Here is a 21972-nt window from a genome sequence, read left to right on the forward strand (position 1 = left end):
GCTTCCAGGGCAGTGATAATTTTCTATTTCTTAATATATGTGGTGGTTACACAAATGGGTTGACTTTTAAGAAATTTAACTTACACAATTATGGTCTGTGCATATCCTACACGTTACACTTCCATTTTTTAAATTGTTTTAAAAATTACGGTGCATCCACACTATACAATGTCATGTAACCATTTTTCAATAAGGTAGATTTCCCTACGTGTGCTAATTTGAAAATCTCAAGACACCTTAAGGGAAAATAACGAAAAAAAAGCATATTAGCATCGTAGTAAATTTTAGAACGATCTATTCTACATTGAAGTGCTGTGTGCATATATACACATATACATACACTTTAGATGGATGGATAGATATAGATAGACATTAAACTGAGAGTTTGGGGATGAAGCACAAAGATATCATGAATTTGAAATTCAAAAGTGAGAGTCCCAACCAAGATGAAAATTTTCAAAGGAAATACCTAAATCAGTGGCATATCGCAATGTGTCAAGTGTGGCCCCTTACAAGTACACCCTGTGTGCAGGCAATTGTCTATAGATAATTTTTAAACGATAATAAAACTAATTAAAATTTGCTCTGCTTTTTATTAACACCGTGCATTCGCCATTCTAAATGATGCTAGTAATAAAATACTCCTCCTAGAAAAAAAATCTTTTGTTGGTCTAACTTCTAAATAATTGCTGCTATTACATTTGAGTTTTAATAATATGAGGGCAAGTTTCAAATTAGCACATTTTTATTACTTACCCTTTATTGAATATTGTATCCTACAAGGAAGTTAATTCAAAAACTTTCCAGTTAAATGGTTTGCCCCCAGTACACAGGAACTCAGTTCCATGTGTTCACTTGGAAAGTAAGTTCATAATGGTTGGGAATTGTTCAAGCTTGCAAACTGAGAGGTGTGGTTTTTTTAATAAGTGCAAATTTTAGTTTATAAATGAAATATTTTACTAAATTTAAATATATTTAACACTGGTATTTCTTTTTAAATTGTTCCTTGTTTTAGAACTAAATAGCAATAAAAAACAATGATTATGACTGATTATTGCATGATCATTACTAAAAATAATTTTGTTATATTGAGGAAGGAAAGTGCTAAAAATCATTGGCTTCGCATGTCAAATACACTAGGCATACTACCTGCCCACTTCACAAAGATACTGTAAGGGTTTAATAAGAAAATACATACAAAGTTCACGGCATAGTGCCTAGTGTATAGATGCTCAATGCATGGTAGCATGGTTATTAATATTCATAAGTGACTGATCCCCCACCCACCTTCCTCAGCCACCTATCCTTGTATTTCCAGATTATGAGACGTTAGGATTCAGACTGAGATCAAAGTTCCAACTATGTGTCCTGTGATTAGCGTTTTGTGTGCATTATCTAAATTATTACTCACAAAAACCCTAGGAGCATTCTCTTTATCCCTAATATATTGCAAAACTACAGTTTTTCTCACACGTATTTTCTCAAACTTATTCAGCGAATGAATGGAAATATAATGATCAGACCAAAGTTTTTCTGCTATTAAACCTGCACTCTTTCTACATAACTATCCTGCAAGTTGTTGTGTTCACCACCACCATGAACACCTACTCAATATGCACATGCCAGATGTGCCCACACTTTGCTTGATATGCTCTGCACAAAACAATTTTTTTTACCCACATTTTACCACTTTCTTAGTTCTTTCCTTCATGAACCTCACACCTTTCATCTGGAATCATTTTCCTTCTGCTTAAAGTATAATCTTTAGAATTATTTTAGTGAAGATCTATTGGTGGCAAATTTTCTGTGTTTGTTTATCTGAAATAAAACCTGTGTTTAATCCCCACTATTAAAAGATATTTTCACTGGGTATGGAATTCCAGGTTGACTATTTTTTTCTCAGCACATTTAAGATAACGTTCCACTGTCTTCCAAATTCCATTGTTCCTGCTGAGAAGTCAATTGTCAGCGTGCCCCTCCTTCACGTATTATCTATCTTTTCTTATACAAGGAAATCTCCTTCTAAAATCTTTTCTTTGTTTTTGGTGCCCTGCAGTTTCATTGTACTATATTTTCTTTTCCTATAAGTTCCTTGGAATTTATTGGACTTCTGAGAATTGTTTCCTCAATTCCAGAAGTTTTCAACCATCATCTCTTCACATTACTGGCTTTTCTCCATTCCCTCCTCTCTCCTGTCTCCCTTCCTCTCCCCCACTCTCTTCTCCTCTTTTCTTCCCTTCCTTCTTTTTGCAGCTGTGATTAGACTACATTTGAACTCCTTACAGTGTCTTTTGGGTCTCTTAACCTCTTGTCCGTATTTTCCATATCTGTGCCTCTTTGAGCTGGTTAGCAAGAGCTTCCTTACTTCTATCTTCAAATTCACTAAGTCTTTCTTAAGCTTTTTCTAAACTTATATTAAATCTGTCCACTGAGCTTTAACTCCAATTTTTATTTTTTTTACATTTCTAGTTCATTTTCTAATCTACTTGCTTCCTACTCATTTTAAACTTAAATATATTAAACATGATTTTTTGCATTCTTTATATAATACATCTGAAGTTGTTGAAAGACTGATTATGCTGTATCTAATTCTGCTTGCTGTCTCTCTCACACACTCTCTCTCATTTCCTTGTGTGTATAGTGATTTTTACATTGAAGTTGCTCATTTCCCATGGAACTATGGAAAGTTTTCAAAGCCTAGGATGAAAATTGTTTCTTGATGAGAGAATATTTATTCTTTTCTGTCAGGTGCCTGGGATCACTACCAATATGGAGCCACTTGAAGCTAAAGTCTCAGCCTGAAGTTCTTTGGGCTCCCAGGCTCTATGAATGTGGGCTACAAACTATCCTTGGCTACAAATTCCCAGAGGAATCTCATTTTCCCTCTCACCCAGCCCCGTAGTCCAAGACAGGCGTTCCTCCTCTCCGTCTCAGGAAGGGGGCGTTGACTTCTAATTCTGTCTTACATGCAGGTGTGCCCTTCTGTGTTCCTGGCCTTATACCAAAATTCTCATCTCGGGCAGGTCCTGAGCCGTGTCCTCTTACCCTCCTGCCTCAGGACAGTAAAATCAATTCTCAACGTCACCTGGTTCAACAAATGTCCCCGAGTCAAAAGCTAGCTTCAGCTCTCTACTGACCTTCCTGAGTCTCTGCCTTCACCTACTTCCTGGCCTGAGTAGACCTTATTTTCTCACCAGCTCATGGGTGCATTTAAGACTTCTTTTCAATCCAAGATTTTTAGTTATTTCCTATAAAAGAATTATCCATTTGGTCCACACGGTTGCCTGAAATAGGAGTTCCTGGGCCTCAGTTTTCTTATCTTCAAAACTGGCTACTGCCTGCGCCCCCTGGGGTAACTGGGAAGACCAAATGAGCTAATAGTTTTTAAAATGATCAGTCAAGCATAGATTCTGTTTTGAGAAACCAGGGTCAAACACCTCAGAAAGCAGTGAGGATGCACACGGAGGCCCACAGTCCAGGGCTCCAAGTGACTCCAACTCCAAGGAAAGGCAGTCACTCAGTGACACACAGACCCTTTGTGCTGCCCACTCAGTCCTCAGCATCTTAGTGCCATGACACTCCATCACCTACAAGCAAAGACTATGAGGACACAGGCTTCAGAGATGAGGTGGCATGGGAGCTGGCCTTGAGGGGACTTCAGATGGGATTAGGGAAAGCCTGGGGGACAGCTTCCAAGAAGAGTCAACAGCATGGACAAAAGCATAGAGACCTGCAAAGGCAGAGTGAGTGCAGGGAACCGCCCCATGAGGACACTGATGACTGAGGTTAGAAAGCAAGGCTGGGGCTGAATGGTTGATGCCTCAAAGGCCAGGCTGAGCAGCTTCCCCTCTGTCCCCCGGCACTGGGAAGTCCTTGCATGTTTGTTAGCGACACCATCAAGCAAGTGACACCATCGGGCAAACTGAGGAAACTGTATCTGTTTCACTCATTGATTTATGTCCAATACCCAGGACATCACAGGCACTCAACATTTAATGAATGAATGAATGAATGAATGAATGAATGAAGCCTATTGACTCAGCCTCTTTAAATTGTGGCCATATAATATGTCTTTGCTAGTTTAGCCTGAACTTGTTTATAGCTACATATCTGTATGGAATATTAAATAATTTCAATAAACATTTCCAAGCATGCATTCAATGATTCCAGGTGACCCGTGCTGTCATTGGCAAGGCACTGGCAGTCCCTGAATTCCCTTCTTGTCCTTGAAGAGCTCCTCCAGACATTCCCAGGAAATTCTCTGGACATCCAGCCAACTTCCTGACAAGTTTCATCTTGTCACTGTTTTTTTCAAGCCTAGCAGAGCTCTCCAATTAGACATCTGGGGAACAAAAAAGATCCCACCGCCTAGCTACTGGGCTCACAACCCAGGCTGAGCTTGCTGGTCACCATGGTCCAGACATGGTCATGGGATGCAACGTCAATTGGGTTCTTCCCCAGAATGTCTCGGATAGACCCAATGGAGAAGAGTCATCTTTGCTCTTAAGTCACTAGCTGGTAGAGTGTGATCCCAGAGCTGTCCAGGGCCATAAACTATTTCCCAGTCTATTCTGCACACACATGGAGGCAGTGTGCAAAGAACTGAGATGACTAAAAGCTGGAGAGACTGAGCGAGAGTGAGAGAGTAAGCCAGCAGTGCCGTCTAAGCTCACAGCTCCAGGTACCCTGAGGTCACTGGTACCCGCCCTGGAGGGTTTTATCACATGAACTCTTTTCCACCTTAAGCCAATTTGAGTTGGAATTCTGTCATTTGCTATCAAAAGGATTTCAACTAATTCAGAACCCTCTGCATGGTGTGATACTTAGAAGATATATGTTCACTCATTCATTTATTTATTCAACCATTTGTCTCTGAATGCAACCAGTTTTCCACCAATTTCCTCAGGCAACTGTCAGCACAGAATTTTTCCAGGTATTATCTCTACCTGCTATTCTTCCAGAGGCTTGTAACTGTCAGAATCTCAGGCCAGGTGTGCTGGCCCTCAAGGGATATGTGAGATGATGAGAAAGTAAAGATAACCTGGCCACCAAACTGTGTGTGTGTGTGCGCGCGTGCACGTGTGTGTGTGGATGAGGGGTTTCTGAGCTTTTCCAGGCTGCTCTGGCTCTGAATCCCCACCAACACCACACACGCACACACACGCACGCATCACCTGGGTAGGGGCAGCTCACCCTCATCCTCTCCAAGTTCACTCAGCAGGCATCTTCAGCAAGGTGAGCTTATCACCCTTTCCCCTAAGCTTCCAAGTGAAGACACTGAGGCTCAGAGAGGTTCAGAACGTGCCACAAATCATACAGCTACCAGGAGATGAAGCTGGAAACCAAGCCCGGGTTTCCCAGTTCACATCTTGGGTATTTCTTCCAGAGACTGTGAGGTTTGTGGGTGAAGATGAACGGGGAAGCCCTGGATGCAGGCAGCACTCATTCGGATATCTATTGCTGAGTGATCTCAGATAATTACCAAACCTTCCTGAGCCTCAGTTTTCACCTCTTTAGTGCGTGGGCACGTGCTTGGTCGGTGCCTGGCGCACGTCAACTGTTTTTACAAGGTGAAGAACAAATTAACGGGGGAGGGTGTGGATGAAGAAAGCTGGGTGGGTAGGACTGTAAAGGGGCAGCACGAGGAGGCTCCTTTGTCACCAGGGAAGAGCTCTGCATCTTGACTGTGATAGTGGCGATACGAGCCTACACGTGCTACAAAATGTCATCAGCTTATACACAAAAACAAGACCAGTGTACGCAAAAAGTGATAAGATCCCAGTTAAATCTAGTTCATCACGTTGTGCCAACCAATCTCCTGGCTCTGATCATGTACATAACCTTCATGTTTCACCACTGGAGGAAGCTGGGTGATGGATAAATGGGACTGCTCTTCTATTTTTGCAATTTCTTGTAAGTCACTACTTCAAAATAGAAAATTTTTAAAAAGAAACGTAGATTTTAAAAAACCCTCAGAAGTCCAGTGGCGCCTATGATTTTGCTGTCACAGATACCTTGCAATATCGCTTTCACTCATCACTACTTTGGAATTCCAGTAGCTGGTAGATGGAGTAGTTGGCTAGATCTTATTACTCAAATGCATTCAGTAAAGAAGCACATGTATTTCTGTTATTTCACGTTTGCTTTTAAATATCTTGATAACTATTTCAATCTGATCGGTTTCCTTTGTCATCTTCCGGTTTTATATTACGCATTAAGAAAAGGGGGTCCTTCTTCTTCCCCAGCTCCACAGCACAGAAAAGATTGGGAACTTTGCTGGGCACGGAGTGTAAGCTAGCCATACGGTCCAGACGAGGAAATTAAGGCCCAGAACGGAGGGCTAGCAACGTCGCGAGGTCTCTGACCCCCGGACTCACTTGTGAGGAAAACATCTCCTCCAGGAGAGAGCTCCTCTCCCCGTTGCCACCGGCCACCTCTGGATGGGTGTTTACTCTGCCAGGCGGAGTCCATCTGGGTCCACTCTGGGGCCGCACAGTGGCCTCTGAGATAGAGAACAATGCCACATTGTGGCCCTGGCTTCAGATAAAAGAGAAACTTGGCCCGATTGCCCAGGCAGGAGTGACTATCCTCTTAATATTAATACAAGGAGGGTGTGCCCCTCGCCTACACCCTCACCACTTTCGCCGTTGACGGTTGTGTAGAATGTGATCCCACTGCCTTCTAATGGATGGTCAAAGGCCAGTGTGCCGGGCACTTTTATTGTCAGCTGCCTCAGTAATCTTTAACCTCCCACTGGCCAAAGGGCTGAAACCCAGAAAGACAGAACAAACATGGGTTGGGCACCAGAGGAGAGTGACTCAAGTGATCCAGCACTGGAGGGAGCCAGCTCACCCCAACCCTCGCCATGCCCTCCCAGTGCTGAGCCCACGAAGCCCGCCTGGATGCTCGGGGAGCAGCACCCTAGACGTGGCCCCGGGGATGCCACCCACAGCTCTCCCCTGCTGGCGGTGGGACGCAGGACCCCTGGCAACGGCTGTTAGCTTGTCACCGCAGGTTCAGGGAAAGAGCAGATGCCACACCAGCCATGCTCTCCCCGGCCTGTGGCTGAGATACGAGGATGGCTGGGCCCGCTCCAGAGCAAACAGTTCTGCTAAGGTCAGTCAAGGAGGGAAAGGGGTCAGCGGGCAGCGGGATGTGTGTGCGGCAGACAGGCCCGGTTCTCACCCAGCTCCACCGCTCCTTCCTCTTGGAGCCTCAGTTTCCTCACCTGCGACATGGGACACGGACGTCTCGCAGCATCAGTGCCCTCTGCTGCCGTCTGCTGAGCATTTGCCGCCACCAAGGACAGCACTTACTTCACTGCTCACAGCGCTGAAGAAGTGGGCTTCACTCTCCCCCCTTTGCAAATAGGAAACTAGAGCGCCGAGAGGTGGACTTGCCCAGTGGTGACACCGAGATCTGAACCCAAGTCTCCATGATTCCGGAGCTGTGCCCTTTCCACTCGACAGTGGGTGGAGAGCCCTCTCAGCAAACATGACCCTACTCACAGTGGCTGTGAGGCAGGGATCATGGCTCCATTTGGCAGATGCAGACATGGAGGCTCAGTGCCCATATAAAGGAGGGGTGGGTTCTTCTTGAAGCCTGAGTCATTTGAGTCCATGTCCTCTTACTTCCTCTCAGATTGAAAAGGGCTGCCCACATCCATGGGCAAACCTTGTCACCATCATGAGAAGGTGTGGACACAGACCAGGGCCTGAATCCATTTTAAGGTGCAGAGACAGAAACACAGGAGTCCCTAATGGTCCCTTATGACATGGGAGTGCCTGTCCCTATCAGTGGCCTTCTCTCTGATCAGAGCTGTCGTCATTATGCAGGGAAAGGACAGAGAAGGAAAAAGGGACTGAATCCAACCCCCATCCGTCTCCAGGGGGCGGGGGCTGAGGACAGGGGGAAGATACACTGCAGGTAGACCGGATTATTAGTCTGGATAGATGCCTTAATCCCTTTTTCTACAAAGCTGGGCAGCTCTGGGTCCTTGCCATGATGGCAGAACTTCCACCCTCTCTGGCCAACCCGGGCTGGGGCCCCAGCCAAGCCCTCACCAGCCCTGCTAATAAAGTTATGTTCTGTGCCTGGGGCAGAAGGTCAGAAAAAGCCAGCAGCAGTTTGAAGAAGGTTATGGTCTTGGGACCTGCACCAGGGTGGGGCGTGGGCAGGGAGAAAGATAAGAGTGGACAATAAAAGACAGGCAGAAAGAGACAGTGGGGGGGAGGCTGGCACAGGAGTGTGGCCCCCAGCGGTGCCATCTCTTTATGACCTTTATAAGATACATAAACTGGCACCAGTGCCAGCCTTCTCTCCCCCTCCAGATCTGTAATCATCCAGAATCCACCACTGGCCTCAGAAACGACAGCTGTGCTGGTCACACTGTGGGAACAGAGCCATCAGGCAAAGGGAAGCCCAAGATGGAGGGGCTCAGCTCTGCCCCCCGGGCTGGAAGGCCCTGGACCGATCAGCCCCACTCCAGGAGACTCAGGCCTGCAGCTGCTGGGCAATAGGGCCCTCAACGTTTCTCATGAAACGTGGTCTCTTTGGGGGCAGGGCAGGCCCTGCACAGGTGACAGCCCAGGGGGAGCCGTGAGCTCATTCCCTTCAGAGGCACAGGCCGTCAGGGTTCATCCTTTGCATCCAGGACCGTGCTGGAAAAACGCCTATTGTGTGACAAGTGCTTTGTGCGTTTTCGTGAATAACTTCGCAGCATCCAGCACTGCCCACAGCACACTGTCAGCACACGCTACCTGGTGAACGTCATTAGTACTCATCATAATCCTCGCGACAGGCCTTTGAGATGTGCCTTCCACCTGGGGCCCAAGAGAATGTGCCGCACAGGACTCCAGTCTCAGGAGGCTCCTTGACCCCCACCCCCCACCCCCGCAGCGCTCTGGAATCCATCATCGCCGCATCTGCTATAAGGCCAAGGCTGGGCTCCCTGCAGGCTGTTCTCAACATGGCAAGGTCCTCACACCCACCTCAGAGGCTGGCGGGCACAGCAGTCTCAGACCCTCTCTCTCTAGGGTCTTTCTGAAATACTGGAAATGCCACGGAGATGGAATGGGGCTTGTCCTGGTGTCCTGGCACTGGCAGCCACGCCCAGAGCCACCAGAGGTCAGGAAACTGACTCTGCTGACACCCTCCAGAGGCCACCACCCACTCATCCTGCAATCCATTCTCTGCCCTCTTCTGTCCTATCCTGTGCCCTGTGCCCTGACACCCTGTTGGGTCCAGCCAATAGGAAGCCCTGACTTGGGGTGGGAAGGTGGGCCAAGAGAGAAGCCGGGCTATTTTGCGCCTTTCTTAGCCTTGTCCCCGCATGACAGCTGCTCTTGTCAGGTGCCCCCACCTCCAGCTGGGCTCCCAGCTTCCCCCACCGCTGGCCCCATGTGCAGCAACATCCTGCGGGTTCCACTAACCCAGCTCCCCTGGATTAAACCTCTATAAAACGTCCCGGAGTTACTTTCCCTTCCTGCATGGGATTCTGCTGCCCACAGGACCTTGCTGGATGAGGACCCTCAGGGGCCGGGAGGCTGGCAGCAGTCAGGTGGCCTCTGACCATCACCCCAGGCAACAACAGGAGATGACTCCTGCCTCCGCCACCTGCCCACCAGAGCGTCCTTCTCCTGCTTGGTCACCTTTGGGGACAGTAGATTGGATGCCCTGCCCCAGCTGGGCCTCTGTGGGCCCAAAGAGAATGAAAACTGACCACCAGGGGCAGAGAGAGGAAGCAGAGGAGTACTGTTTGGCGGGGAGTGTGCAAGTCTCCCAAAGGCCAGGTGAACGCAGCAAGGTGATGGTCTGAGCTCTGCTGCCTCCTCACCGAAGACAGCCACCGGGCAGAGATGGGGCGCTGGCCGGCAGCACAGGCTGCGGGGTAACCTGCCGCCTGGGGCCAGGCTGCAGGCTGGACAAGGTGAACAGAGCCCTGTCAGGCATGCCAGCCAGCAACTGGACGGGGCTGGCCACCCAGGGGACATCAAGTGTCCCATCAAGTGCGAGGGGAACCAGCACTGGGAATGAGACCGGAGTTCTCAGCTGCCTTGGATTTGCCCAAGGGACCAAGGGGTTAAAAGAGGGCAGGGGCGATGGGACATGGTCCAGACGGGGCCAGAGAGTGGGGAAAGCCAAGCCCAGCAGGAACTAGTCAGTAAACCTGTTACAGCCACATAAGGCCAGGTCCCCAGGTTTATAGAGCAGGGTTTGAAAAACCTAAGCGGAAGTTATCCCGACTAGTAAAGCTGGAAATAACACGGTGATGGGGCCCCTCCGCCTGCCCCCCACCCTGCGCTGACTCCTTCCTCTCTGCGTTCCATCCCCTCCTTCAGACGCGTCAGTCGCGTCCCCCGTCCTGCCTTGATGCTGCGGCACCAGAGTAACAGGCTTTATTCCAGGGCTGCCAGCGCACAAGCACAACAGACTGACCTACGCGACACACTGTCTTGTGACCAGGGTACAGTGCATAGCCGGAGAGTGCCCCGCAGGGGCAAGAAGCGTTCAAGCTAGAAAGTGCTAAGACTTGGGGAATGGAGAAGCTCTGCCCTTGTCTCCAACTTTTAAACATCGAACGCACACCAACTGTATGCCAGATACCGCGAAGTCCTGCTCTACACGGTATCTCATTATAGTCTCATGACAGCCGCGGGGCCTCTCCTCACTTTGGGACCCTGAACCTCAGTCACCTCACTTATAAACCGGGGCTCGTAACACCTCTATGATTGCCTTTGGCTGAGGATTAAGGGATCAGTGTCTAGAAGGCTTTGGAAATGGGGTGTCTGTGAACGTCTGTGTCCCTGATGGGCCACACGCCCTCTGAGGGCGCAGACCTGCTCTGTTTATTTCGATACCCCAGTTCTGTGAATAAAGCCTGACACGGGGTGAGAGGACCTCCTTGGAAGTTATCCTAGTTTTTTAAGTATAGATAATTTGGGGGGGCTGTGATTTTTTAAAACAAAAGATCAAAACAACATACATGGGAGTTGCACTTTGCAGAAGCTCAGTTTCTAGGGATGTGCTGCAGCGTGAGGTGACTAATGACGTGAACGACATCTCAGTGAGGGAACAAAACTGGAATTAGGGTGAAACCCCGCCCACATACCCATTAAAGCTCATCAGGAGTCATATAAGCACAGCTCAGGGAACCACATTCAGTTTCTTGTAGTAACATCTAATGGAAGAGAATCTGAAAAGGAAATCTACATAGGTATGTAGATGAGTAACTGAGTTGCTTTGCTGTACACCTGAAAACGAACTTTATAAATCAACTACACTTCAATGAAATAAAGAAAGAAGGAATTTGTTTGTGAAAGTAAAGAAAAAAAGAGAAAAGAAAAGAAACCCTATAATGTCCACGGTGGGCAGAGGGGTGGGCAGAGGGCACTGTCGACTGTGTTAGTCCTCTTGCCACAAGGGGGCGCCACTTTAGCTGGTAAACCCTCATCCTGGTACCCTGGTGGCCCTGGTTAGAGGGAGGTAGGCAGGCCTGGAGATCCAGTGGACCATGCACCCTGTGCAGAGAGCAGGTGGGTGGTGCCAGGGCATGGAGGTGGGTAGAAGTCTCAAGGAAGGGCTCAAAAGGGACTCACCCCATCAGCTGGGAGGGATGGACTGGGGACAGATGGACCACAAATGGTCAGTCCCAGAGAGGTCTGGCTTCTCAGTGGCCCAGAACCACCCCCTCCACCAGGCAGCTTCAGGGTGTGGCCTGTGAAGGTGTCACTTGAGCCCTGGCAGGGGAGAACCCCCTCTCCCAGTGCTAGGGGCCAGGGGCCGCAGAGGGTGACCTTCCGGAGTCAAAGCCTGGGCCCGCTGCGGCCCACGCAGGCTGGCGGCCAGGCAGGGCCTTTGCGGAGCAGGTGAGAAGACGCCCTGGGCCAAGCCTGGGCTGGGCTCTCACCTCCGCCCACCCATGTGACCCCGGCTTCCCTTTCTTCTACGGACTGTCCCCAGCCGGCGGGGCCCTGACCAGTCACCAGTGCCCCTGGGAGTGCGTCCAAGAGGGAGGACAACTTGCCCTGGCCAGACACGCCAGATGGCACCCCACCCCAGGGAGCGTCCCGCTTCACCTATCAGGGCTCAACAAGAGGTCATCACCCTGGTCACGTCCCAAGTACACCCCCACCCTTGCCCCACACCCCCCAGCCCAGAGCCGGGAGGCCTCCTGCTTCCCAGGCCCCTCCCACGGTGATCCTGAGACCCCTGCCTCCTCAGGTGTTCCCGTCCTGCTCCTGCCCCTGCTGCTCGGCAGACAGGCCAGAGGACCCGAGGTCAGACAGCCGAGGGCGCCTGCTCAGCCCTTGTGGATGCTGCAGCCACGTGGCACCGCCACCAAACCACAGGCGTCGGCCGCCCTCTCACGCATGATCCGTGGGTTGCGGAGCACAAAACGGCCACCAGGAGCCGGCACACAGCTGGCTGCCCAGGGAGCATCTACACCCTCAGACACACCCTGGGCGCCATGAAAGCTGGTCTGCTGGACCTCGGCCTTTCATGCATCCGCTCACTCCCCACCGGGTTACTGAGCGCGCCGGCATGCACATGCGCACACACGCTCACACACGCCCCATTCCCCAGGCACACTGAGAGCCTCGGGGAAGAAGGGTCCGACGGCTTCACAGGCCCGCTGAGTGTAGCGTCTGGAACCCCAGTTCTCTCCCTCCCTCCTCCCATCCCCCTCCTCCCCTCTCCCCCAGCCCAGCCCCTGAGAACAGAGGTGTCTCCTTCCTCAGTCAGTCCCAGGACCCCTTCTCAGTTCACGTCCCAGTGTGAGCAAACCACACTTCTCTGCCAGCAGCCTCCCCATCACCCTATCCTAGTTACTGGGGAAGCCATTTCAGGTACCAAGTTAACTCCATGTGCCTGGACAGAGCCCTTGGATTCTGGTTGGTTGTCTAGGTTCAAATCTTGGCCTCACCCACTTATGGCCTCCTTGGTGATCTTTGGCAAAACTCCTCTAAAACCTCTGAACCTCCATTTCTTTGTGTTTCAACATCTCAAATACTTACTTAGGTGGAAACACTCTTCCATCACCCCTCCTACTCTGGCCTAATTCCAGCTTACTTCCACTGCCACTTCCTCCTGGAAGCCCTCCTTGATCTCTCCAGGCAGAGTTAGTGCCTTTCCCCTGTGCCTCCATTGTCCTCTATCACCTGTCATCTCTGTGTCTCTCGCCACATGCTGTGACTCCCTGAGGGCAGGGGCCGATGTGACGTGGGTGCCCACTACTGTAGGCCACACAGAGCCAGGTGATAGGGACCCCAGTCACTGTCCCTGGAAGGCACTGGAGGAAACAGAAAGGAAATGGGAAAAGCAGGCTGTGGAGGGGCGGCTGCCTCTCCCGGCAACGTGGAAGATGCTGGGTTTTCCATATGTCGCGCTCTCCTCCCCTCCTGCGACATTCGCCTGGGGAGCGAACTTTGGGTTTGGCAGCGACCCCAGGACTCCGTGTTTCTCTGTTCCTTCCAAGACTCCAGGAAGCATCCTCCTGCCCAACTGCGTTTGGATCCTGGGGACTCTGTGAAGGGGGCTTCCCTTCCCCAGGTGGCCCTCCCTCCCAGGCAACCCCCGCTTCCTTCCTCTGATCTCAGGGGGAGAGGAAAGCATTGGCTAAAGGTCTGGGAAGGGTCCAGCTGGCCGGAGCCAAGAGCCCCTGACCTGGCCTTGCCCTGGGAGGCCAGCCCCCTCTGAGGGGACTGCCAGCCCTGGCTTTGCTGGCTGGTGTCCCAGCCCCTCTGCTCCCCAGGGACTAGCCCCTGACTCTTGGCTCCCAACCTCATCCTGAGGGTCATGCTGTGTCTGTACCCCCATGAGTCTCCCACCTGCTGCAGCTCTGATCCTGGCCCCTGAGCCAAAAAACTACCCTGTTGGAGGGAAGAGAGCAGGGCACAAATGAGAGGATGAGATTTGAGGGTGGCCTGTCAGGTTGGGCCTCAGTGTTCTCATCTGCAGAGTGGGGGCAGCAGTCCCGATCCAGCTGGGGCCACAGAAGCTCAAATGAGCCCATGTGCCCGTCCCCATCCCTTCCACGTGCTGCTTCTGTCCCCCTGCGCACACCTGCCATTCACCCATTCCTGTGCCCCAACTCTAACCAGCCTGCCTGGACCGCCCTTTCCCCTCCTTCCCTACTCTGGTGTCTCCTCCTCCAAGAAGCTCTCCTGTTGCCCAGCCTCAGGGATGGCTCTCCCCTCTGGCCTCTCAACCTAGCATCAAGCCCAAGTGTAACAAAGAACAAATCGGACTCCATGCTGGATCTGCTTCTTTTACTTTAATCTTTGCATTCTATTGCTTTTACTACAAGTTCATCACTAGCGGGATGCTGCCTATAAGCTTAAATTACACATAATGGCCCATCTCTGGGAACTCTGCCTCCCAGGTAATGAGCATTTAGTTAAAATACCTTTGTTTAGCTCACAGGAAACACCCTGACCAGGCCCACCTGTGAATGACTGCAGGAAGAAATTAACACATCCCCTCCGGAAGGTGACCAGAACCAGGAAGTGTTTGACTTGACTCCCTTTCCTTCTAGTATAAAAGAAGCCTGAATTCTAACTCAGGCAAGGTGGTTCTTTGCGACCTTAGTCCCCCATCTTCTTGGTCTGCTGGCTTTCCTCGTCTGTGCAATGGGGATGAAATGGGCAGAGGGCAGTGAGGACTCGAGGAGGAACACCCGGGACTGCTTGCCGGGTACCTGGCCCACGGTATGTATTTCATAAAGGACAGCTTAGAAAGCAAGGCCTCTTCCTCCTCCACCCGTCCTCTTTGAAGGCAGTCCCATTTGGTCATGAGCTCCTTAAATCCCTGTCCCAGGCCATCTGTAGGGACTTCAGCAAGTCTAGCTGCTCACAGGCCTGTCCCCACTCTGGGCCTCTTCCTGTGAATTTGGGCACTGCTCCTGGAGCGGTGTGGGCCACGGCCAGCAGACACAGCCGCAAGTCAGGCTCCATGTTTGGTTCAGGCATGTGGAAGCCCGGACGGCCCGCCCCAGGGCAGCAGGCAGGCTCAGCCAGCCCAGGCCCAGCCCTGGGTGAGGGAGACTCCAGAGCACATGTGCCCAGTCTGTCTTGGCCTCTGGCTGATATCAAAGGGCTGGAGGCAACCAGGGAGGCCGGCATGTGGGGAAGGAGGCTGGGGCCAGGCCCTCAGCGTTAGCGAGCGGGGGCCACAGCTTCTGGTTGACGCAAACCCCTGGAAAGAATGCATCTCCGAGATAGTAAACCACGAGAAAACACACACTAGCACTGAGGAGAAGCTGTCCTGGCCTCTCAGTCTGCTCAGGCTGCCACAGTCTGACTCCCACCACCAGGGGCTTAAACAAAGAACCTTTCATCTCACAGTTCTGGAGGCTGTGAGTCCGAGATCATGGTGTGGGCAGGGCCGCTTTCATTCTGAGGCCTCTTCTCTTGGCTTGTAGGCTGCCATCTTGCTCCCTGCTCCCGTGGCCTTTCTTCGGGGCACATGGGAGATCTCTGGTATCTCTTCTTATAAGGATGCTAATCCTGTCGGATAAGGGCCCCACCCTTCCAACCTCATTTAACCTTAATTACTTCCTTAGAGGCCCCATCTCCAAAGATAGGCACAAATGGGGGTTAGACCTTCAACCTGAATCTGGGTCGGGGGTGGGGGCACAAACATTCTGACCGTAGTACCTGGTAACAGTGGCAGAGTCTGAATTCAGAACCCAGGCAATCTGACTCCAAAACCCATGCTCAGTCCAGAAACTACGATGCTTGCACCATCCTCAGAAGAGTCAGAAGGGAAAGCAAGAGAGAACTGCCCCTCAAAGGGTCCTTAGTCAGCATCTCATTTACCCACTGGGTTTTCAGCCTAGGGAGGGGGAGGGCTGACGACCTGTGTGTCCCAGGACACACACAGGAACCTTCCTATTCACAAATATGCACATCTGCATGGCCGCATGTGCAAGTGGCTATCCAGGCATGTTCTCGAGGACACACGTGGTGTTCTGTGGTCACATGTACACAAGAGATCCTGTGTGAACACACACACCATCTTTCCCCACACCCTCCCCTGCATTTTGCCGTCATGCTCTTTTAAGACAATGTTTCTACCAAGTTCCAATTCCTGTCCTTTTCCTGCAGTTCCAAGATTCATGGGTAGCTGGCTTTTAAGATCCCACACTTACAGAAGCAAACAGGAACATGAAAAGGAACATGTACAGATTGGGTTTAGACAATGGGAACTTCGAAATCAGAGTGTTTGCCTGGCAGGTTCACGGGCCTAGTGCCTCATTATCAGAGTTGCCCACTCTGGTTCCTCAGATGTCGTGACTGGGCACTGGGGACAAGGCAGGTTTTATGGTGACCCAGAAATACAGTGGCCCTGCCGGGGAGATACTGGCTACGAATGGGGGCCCCAATTTGTCCAGCTCAGCTGTGTGCCATCCCCGCTCCAAGACTGACACAACACAGGCTTGGCCAGACCGTAATTTGAGTCCAAGCTCCTCATGTATTAGCTGTGTGACCCTAACATCTCTGAGCTCCAGGGTCATCATCTGTAAAATGGGAATAATAGGAGGAAATGAAGTAATGCACATAACGTGCTTCATACAGAGACTAAATGCTAGATATTATTATTACTGCTGTTGTTGTTATCAGTCTGGAGGATTTGGGGACTGGCTGCCAGGGCTCCATTTGCCTGAAGGACAGAGAAGCCCCCTGGGAAGGAACTTACCCTGAGGAAAGGTGACCTCGGGTCCCAGGGAAGTTAGCCTGAGCACAGGACAGTGGGTACCTCTCACTCTCACCCTGGGAACCTACAGCTGCACCCAGGAGGTGCAGACCCTTGGCCACACCTGTGGGATGTTGGAGGGACAGTCAGCCTCCGGGGTCCAGCAACATAGGTGGCCCAGGCTCTGGCAGCCACAGGAGGCAGTGGGGGAGCGGGGCAGAGTCAGAGAGAAGGAGAGTGGCAGGCATTCAGGGGGACTCCTGGAAACTTGCAGGAACCTTCTTGGGGCTTCACTTCCTGCCACAGCAGGTAGAACAGAACCATGGAAACACTGCCTGACTCCTAAGCTCTATTCTGTGCCCCTGATTTCATGGAATGGGAAACACTTGTTCTCCTTTACTAGGGGAAAAAAGATAAACTGGGAAAATCAACATGAGCTCCTGTGAGCACAATGCAACCACCTCCCATCCTCTGTGTTCCTAAGGATGTCACCACGATGCCCTTTCTCCGGACAGACCTTCAGAGAAGGGTGTCGTTTGTTTTCTCAACAAGTATTTCCTAATAGCCCTGCACACACCAGGGCTGTGTTGAACCTGGCAAGTCTGTGTTGAACAAGGCAGACCCCAGCCCTGCCCGCGGGAGCTGACTCTCCCTCAGGGAACCAGCTACCCAGAACTGAAGGAACACGGCCTTGGACCCAACCACAAAGGCTCGGGTTCAGATCCCAGCTCCCCCGCTCTCTGTTCCGTGACTCTGCATGACCATCTGGGACACGGGCATGCAAGCCTGACTCCGTGCGGTCCCTAAGACGCTCATTAAAAGGGGTGCTCTTTTATGAAGTTAAAAAAAAGTAAAACTAAATAGCATACCGTTTCTAATACTTATATGTGAAAAATTGTATCATTTTCTCTTTTAATTTTCAACACAAGATTCAAGACTGTGATCACTTGTGTAGGGGAGATCAGAGGCCCTGGGTAGAAGAAAGCCATTGACAATGTTCTGATTCTTGGGTGGTGGGTCCACAGGGTTTATTACTTACATACTTAAAATAGAAATACACTGGCATAAATTAAGGACCATAATGATCAGGTCCTGCATTCCTGAGATCTTCACAAGAGTTAAAACGGCGTGACATGGTGCCTGGAGGAGGCCTGCCTCACAGGAGGCACTTAATAAATGCCTCCTCCCTGTCTTCCTTCCTGGAGTATGACATTTCCCTTGCTTTTAAGAAGCAGATTTATGCCATTCCAACAGAACTTAAAAGAAACAAAGAGCATGTCTCCCTCATGAAAAAAGTCAGCCTGTCTCCTCCTTGAAGCAGCTCCAAGAGCCCCTCCGACATCACACAGGCAGGTGACAAATGTCTACTGTGGCAGCCTGTGCCAGGTCCACCCAGTGCCTCAGCTGTCCGCAGGGAGGCCACCTGTGCTGGCGAGGACGCCGACACACGGAGGCACGTGGTAATGTCCACAGGGGTCCAGGGGTGATGGGGACAGGAGCTTCGAGCTCACTGTCCCCTTTAGCTGCTGTGCCAGGTGGGTTCTCCAGACCGACACAGCCAATAGGATGTATGCATTTTATACATATAAAATGTGTGTGTGTGTGTGTATATATATATATGATGTAGATATATATACATACAGGTTTATTATAAGGAACTGTTTTACATGATTATGGAGGTGGGCAAGTCAGCAGTCAGCAAGCTGAGACCCAAGAAGAGCCAACGTTTCAGTTGGAATTCAAGTCAAGAAAAAGCTAATGTCCCAGTGCTAAGGCAGTCAGGCAGGAGGACTCGAGGGAGGATCAGCCTTTAGGTCTATTCAGGCCTTCAACTGATCAGGTGAGACCCACCCACTTGGGGGAGGACAGCCTGCTTGACTCGGTCTAGTGATTTAAATGTTCACCTCACCCCCAAGCAACCTCACAGGAACACTCGGAATCATGTTCAACCAAATGTCAGGGCACCCCATGGCCCAATCAAGCTGACACATGAAATTAACCATCCCTGTTGCCAAGAGCCCACATGGGGGCTCAGCACCAGAGCACCTGCTAACTTGGTCCTTAGACCAGGCTTTGCTGAACCTCATTTTGGCACTTCCCCGATACAAGACAATATAAGAAGATGCTGGGAAGGCCCCTGGTGAGTTGGCACCTTGAGGATGCTGACAGCCCCAACACCCCATCTCCTCCAGGTGTAGTTTGCCAGACTTAGCAAATAAAAATGCAGCATGCCCAGTTAAATGCGAATTTCAGAGAAATGATCAGCAATTGTTTTAGTATAAGCATGTCCCGTGCACTATTTACGTAACTTCATCTTACCTTCCTAACACTGTTTTTCCTTTACTCTGATTCCCTCGCTTCCTTAAGGTTTAGGAGATGAACAGAGAGCCTAGGCATGGGGCCGGGCTCCCCGCCCTGCTCTATGCTCTGCTTAAGTCACCTCAGAGGGACCCACTTTGCTCGCAGGGCACCTGTGTGGCTTCCCACCTCGGCCTCCCCCCTCCCCCCATAGAACTCTCTTGCACTCTCTCCCCTCACCTTGGACCGAAGTGTGTCGTTCCCGTGGTGCTGGCTCTTGGATCAGAACCCGTTTACTGAGCAATATCATCTATGTCCATAGCACTGGATCCTGCTTCCTGGAGACCTGAGCTCCCCGGGCACCCCTCCCAGGATGTCTGTGCAGCCCCAGGGTCACCTGGAGAGAGAGGTAGTCTCGCGAGAGAAAAGGGTTCGATCTCGTGAGAGATGAGGACTCCCCCCCGCCCCCCACCTTGGTGAGAGAGTTAAGGGGATATTCTCGCGAGAGGGAAGGGGTTCCCGCTTGGAAGAGGAGGGCTTCCGTGTTGGGAAATGGGAGTTAGTCTCGGCAGTGAGCAAGGGGATACTCTGGCGAGGGATGGGGTTCTTCACGCGAGTAAAGAAAAGATGAGGCTCAGATGCTTAAGCCCAGGGCGTGAAGAGCCTGGGACGGAAATGTTAGTGCCACGGCCACCTCGCCGGCAAGATGCTTCCGCTTACGAGACAAACCTACAAACGCGCTTGCGGGCCTGTGTCTCGTCACCCGTGAGAGTGTCGTGCCCCGAGGGTCGGGGGACTGGGCTGCCCCCGTCTTCCGCGCGAGGTGACTATGAAGTCTTCAACCGTCTGCTTCACCTTCCAGGCTTGTTTCCTCACCGCCAGGGTCCTGCTTGTCAATCTCAAGTTTGTCCCTCTGCCCCAAATCCCGTGACTCTGTTTACGGATATAGCAGGTAAGCTGGTTAGTGTCAAGGTTAGCAGGCTAGAGAGAGACTTACCCAGTCTTCAGTCGGCCCCAGAATAAACACGCATTCATGTGTGCAACAAACAGCGAAGGTTTGCTCATGCGCTTGGAACGCATCCCCCCCACACACTTGAAATGTTCACAAATGCTGACTTCCTGTGATGACAACTTAGCGGAAATACTAGAAAGAGTGGCTTGGGCTTCCAAGATCAGACCCTGGCCAAGCCTGTCTGGCTAACTCAAAAAGGAACTAGTTGATCTTGACATTGGCTGGAGTCCACATTGTGCCATTTTATATGTGTTGGGCTTAGAAGGAAAGATAGAAGAATGAAGGATGGAGATGCAGAGATGCAGAGGATTGAAGGCAAAGAGGTAGACGGTGATGGAGAATCTTCTAGTCCTCTTCTGTCTCTGCCTGTACCATATGGAACACAAAGTGAATCCTCACTGGACAGGCAGCAAGTAGGTGGATGATCAAATCCTCCTACCTGCTGTCAAGTTCAACATTGTCTTGCTGATGCTGAGTCTCCTCCCCAAATGACAGATTAGTAACAAGTTCCCCATAAGAAAGCTTGTAAGTTCTTCAGACCCTCCCCAATAGTAATAAAAGTCATTCAAGCCCTAAAGAACCATCAAACTTCAAACTGGAATAATTCTAATAAATCACCTATGCCCATTATCTTAGTCTGTATTGTACATATTGGGGAACTGAGGCTAAGAGAGGGAAAGTGACTTGCCAGGATTGTACAGGTTGGAGGGATGGCTGACAGAGGACCTCCTTTTCTGGTCACTGAACCAACTGAAAAGATCTTTAAAAGCACCCTATGGTCCCATCACTGGACCCCTGCCCAAACTGCCAAGACAGCAGATTTCACAGTGCAGAAAGCAATGCCACATCCCTCTGCCCTGCTTTGGGCCACACGGGGGCTTTTACTTTTGCCGGTTGGTGGGAGTCCCCACAACAGTAATTATCAATCCTCTGGCTCTGGAAAACCACATCAATTTCAAAGGGACTCTCCCTCCAGTTTTCAGACAGGGACAATTGGATGATGGAGAGATTCTGTGCTGAGACCACACATACATCAAGCTGGCTTAGGGGCGTCTGGAATCCAGGCTTCATGCGGAGCCCAGCTAACCCTCTCCTTCAAGCCCTAACACGCTGCCAGCATCTCCCCGGCTCTCTGTGCTTGATAAAGGGATGGCCCAAAAGACAGAGGAGATGAATTCCAGGAATTTGATCTTTCAACACCCAAGGAGCTAGAGCCTGGGGCGAGAAATTCCTTCCTGCTTCTTCAGGTGGCTTTGGGGCTTCTCGTGCCCTCTCGTAATCTGTTCTCATTCACTTATCCATCCACAAAGAGGCAGTGAGCACCTACTGTGTGCCAGGCAGGCGGCCACAGGGGCCCCAGAACTGGATAGCCGTGCTTCCCTGCCCCACCCCGTGCTCAAAACCCCATGCCCCCCCTTAGTTCATGCATCACCCCATCTTGCACCTGCCTTTGACCTGTCTGAACCCCCCCACCAGACCGTGATGCTCACCGGCAGAGACTAACACAGAATAAGGTCTTTGCGGGCCGAGTTAAGATGAGGTCACGAGGGTGGACCCTAATCCAATATAACTGTCCTTATAAAAGGGGAAATGTGGACATAGACACAGGGACGATGCCGTGTGAAGATGAAGGCAAAAGTTAGAGGGATGGGCCTATAAGCCAAGGAACACAAAAGATGGCCAGCGACTACCAGAAGCGTGGGGAGAACAGCTCAGAACAGAGCCTCCATCCCAGCTTCGGAAGGAACCAGCCAGCCAACACTTTGATCTTGGACCTCTGGCCTCAGGCACTGGGGGATGGTACATTTCTGTTGTTTAAGGCATCCAGGGTGTAGTTCTTTGTCGCGGCAGCCTTGGCAAAGGAATATGGATTTTGGTAGGAATTTGGTGGGAATCAGTGTGTGTGCAGTGAGGTGCTGGCATCTTGCTTCCGAGGAAGAAGGGTGAGCCGTCTATGCAGCTGACAT

At 50.8% G+C, this 21972-nt stretch overlaps 1 protein-coding gene across 10 annotated transcripts in view; it reads right to left on the reverse strand.

The window, feature by feature from the left end:
* The window catches only part of LOC116664404, a 41617-nt gene extending 21442 nt beyond the window's left edge, over positions 1-20175 (reverse strand). For all 10 annotated transcript variants that reach the window (XR_004320929.1, XR_004320927.1, XR_004320930.1 and 7 more), the window contains exons 1-2: positions 19723-20175; positions 19234-19390 (exon numbers count right to left, since the gene is read on the reverse strand). Coding sequence is in view for 2 of the 10 variants with exons in the window: in XM_032482597.1 (XP_032338488.1) it covers positions 19234-19303 (70 nt within the window). In the remaining 8 variants the exon portion in view is untranslated. The remainder of the gene's footprint in view (positions 1-19233; positions 19391-19722) is intronic.
* Between the last annotated feature and the right edge of the window lie 1797 nt (positions 20176-21972).

The sequence above is a fragment of the Camelus ferus genome, chromosome 6, assembly GCF_009834535.1.
Source record: "Camelus ferus isolate YT-003-E chromosome 6, BCGSAC_Cfer_1.0, whole genome shotgun sequence".
NCBI lineage: Eukaryota > Metazoa > Chordata > Mammalia > Artiodactyla > Camelidae > Camelus > Camelus ferus.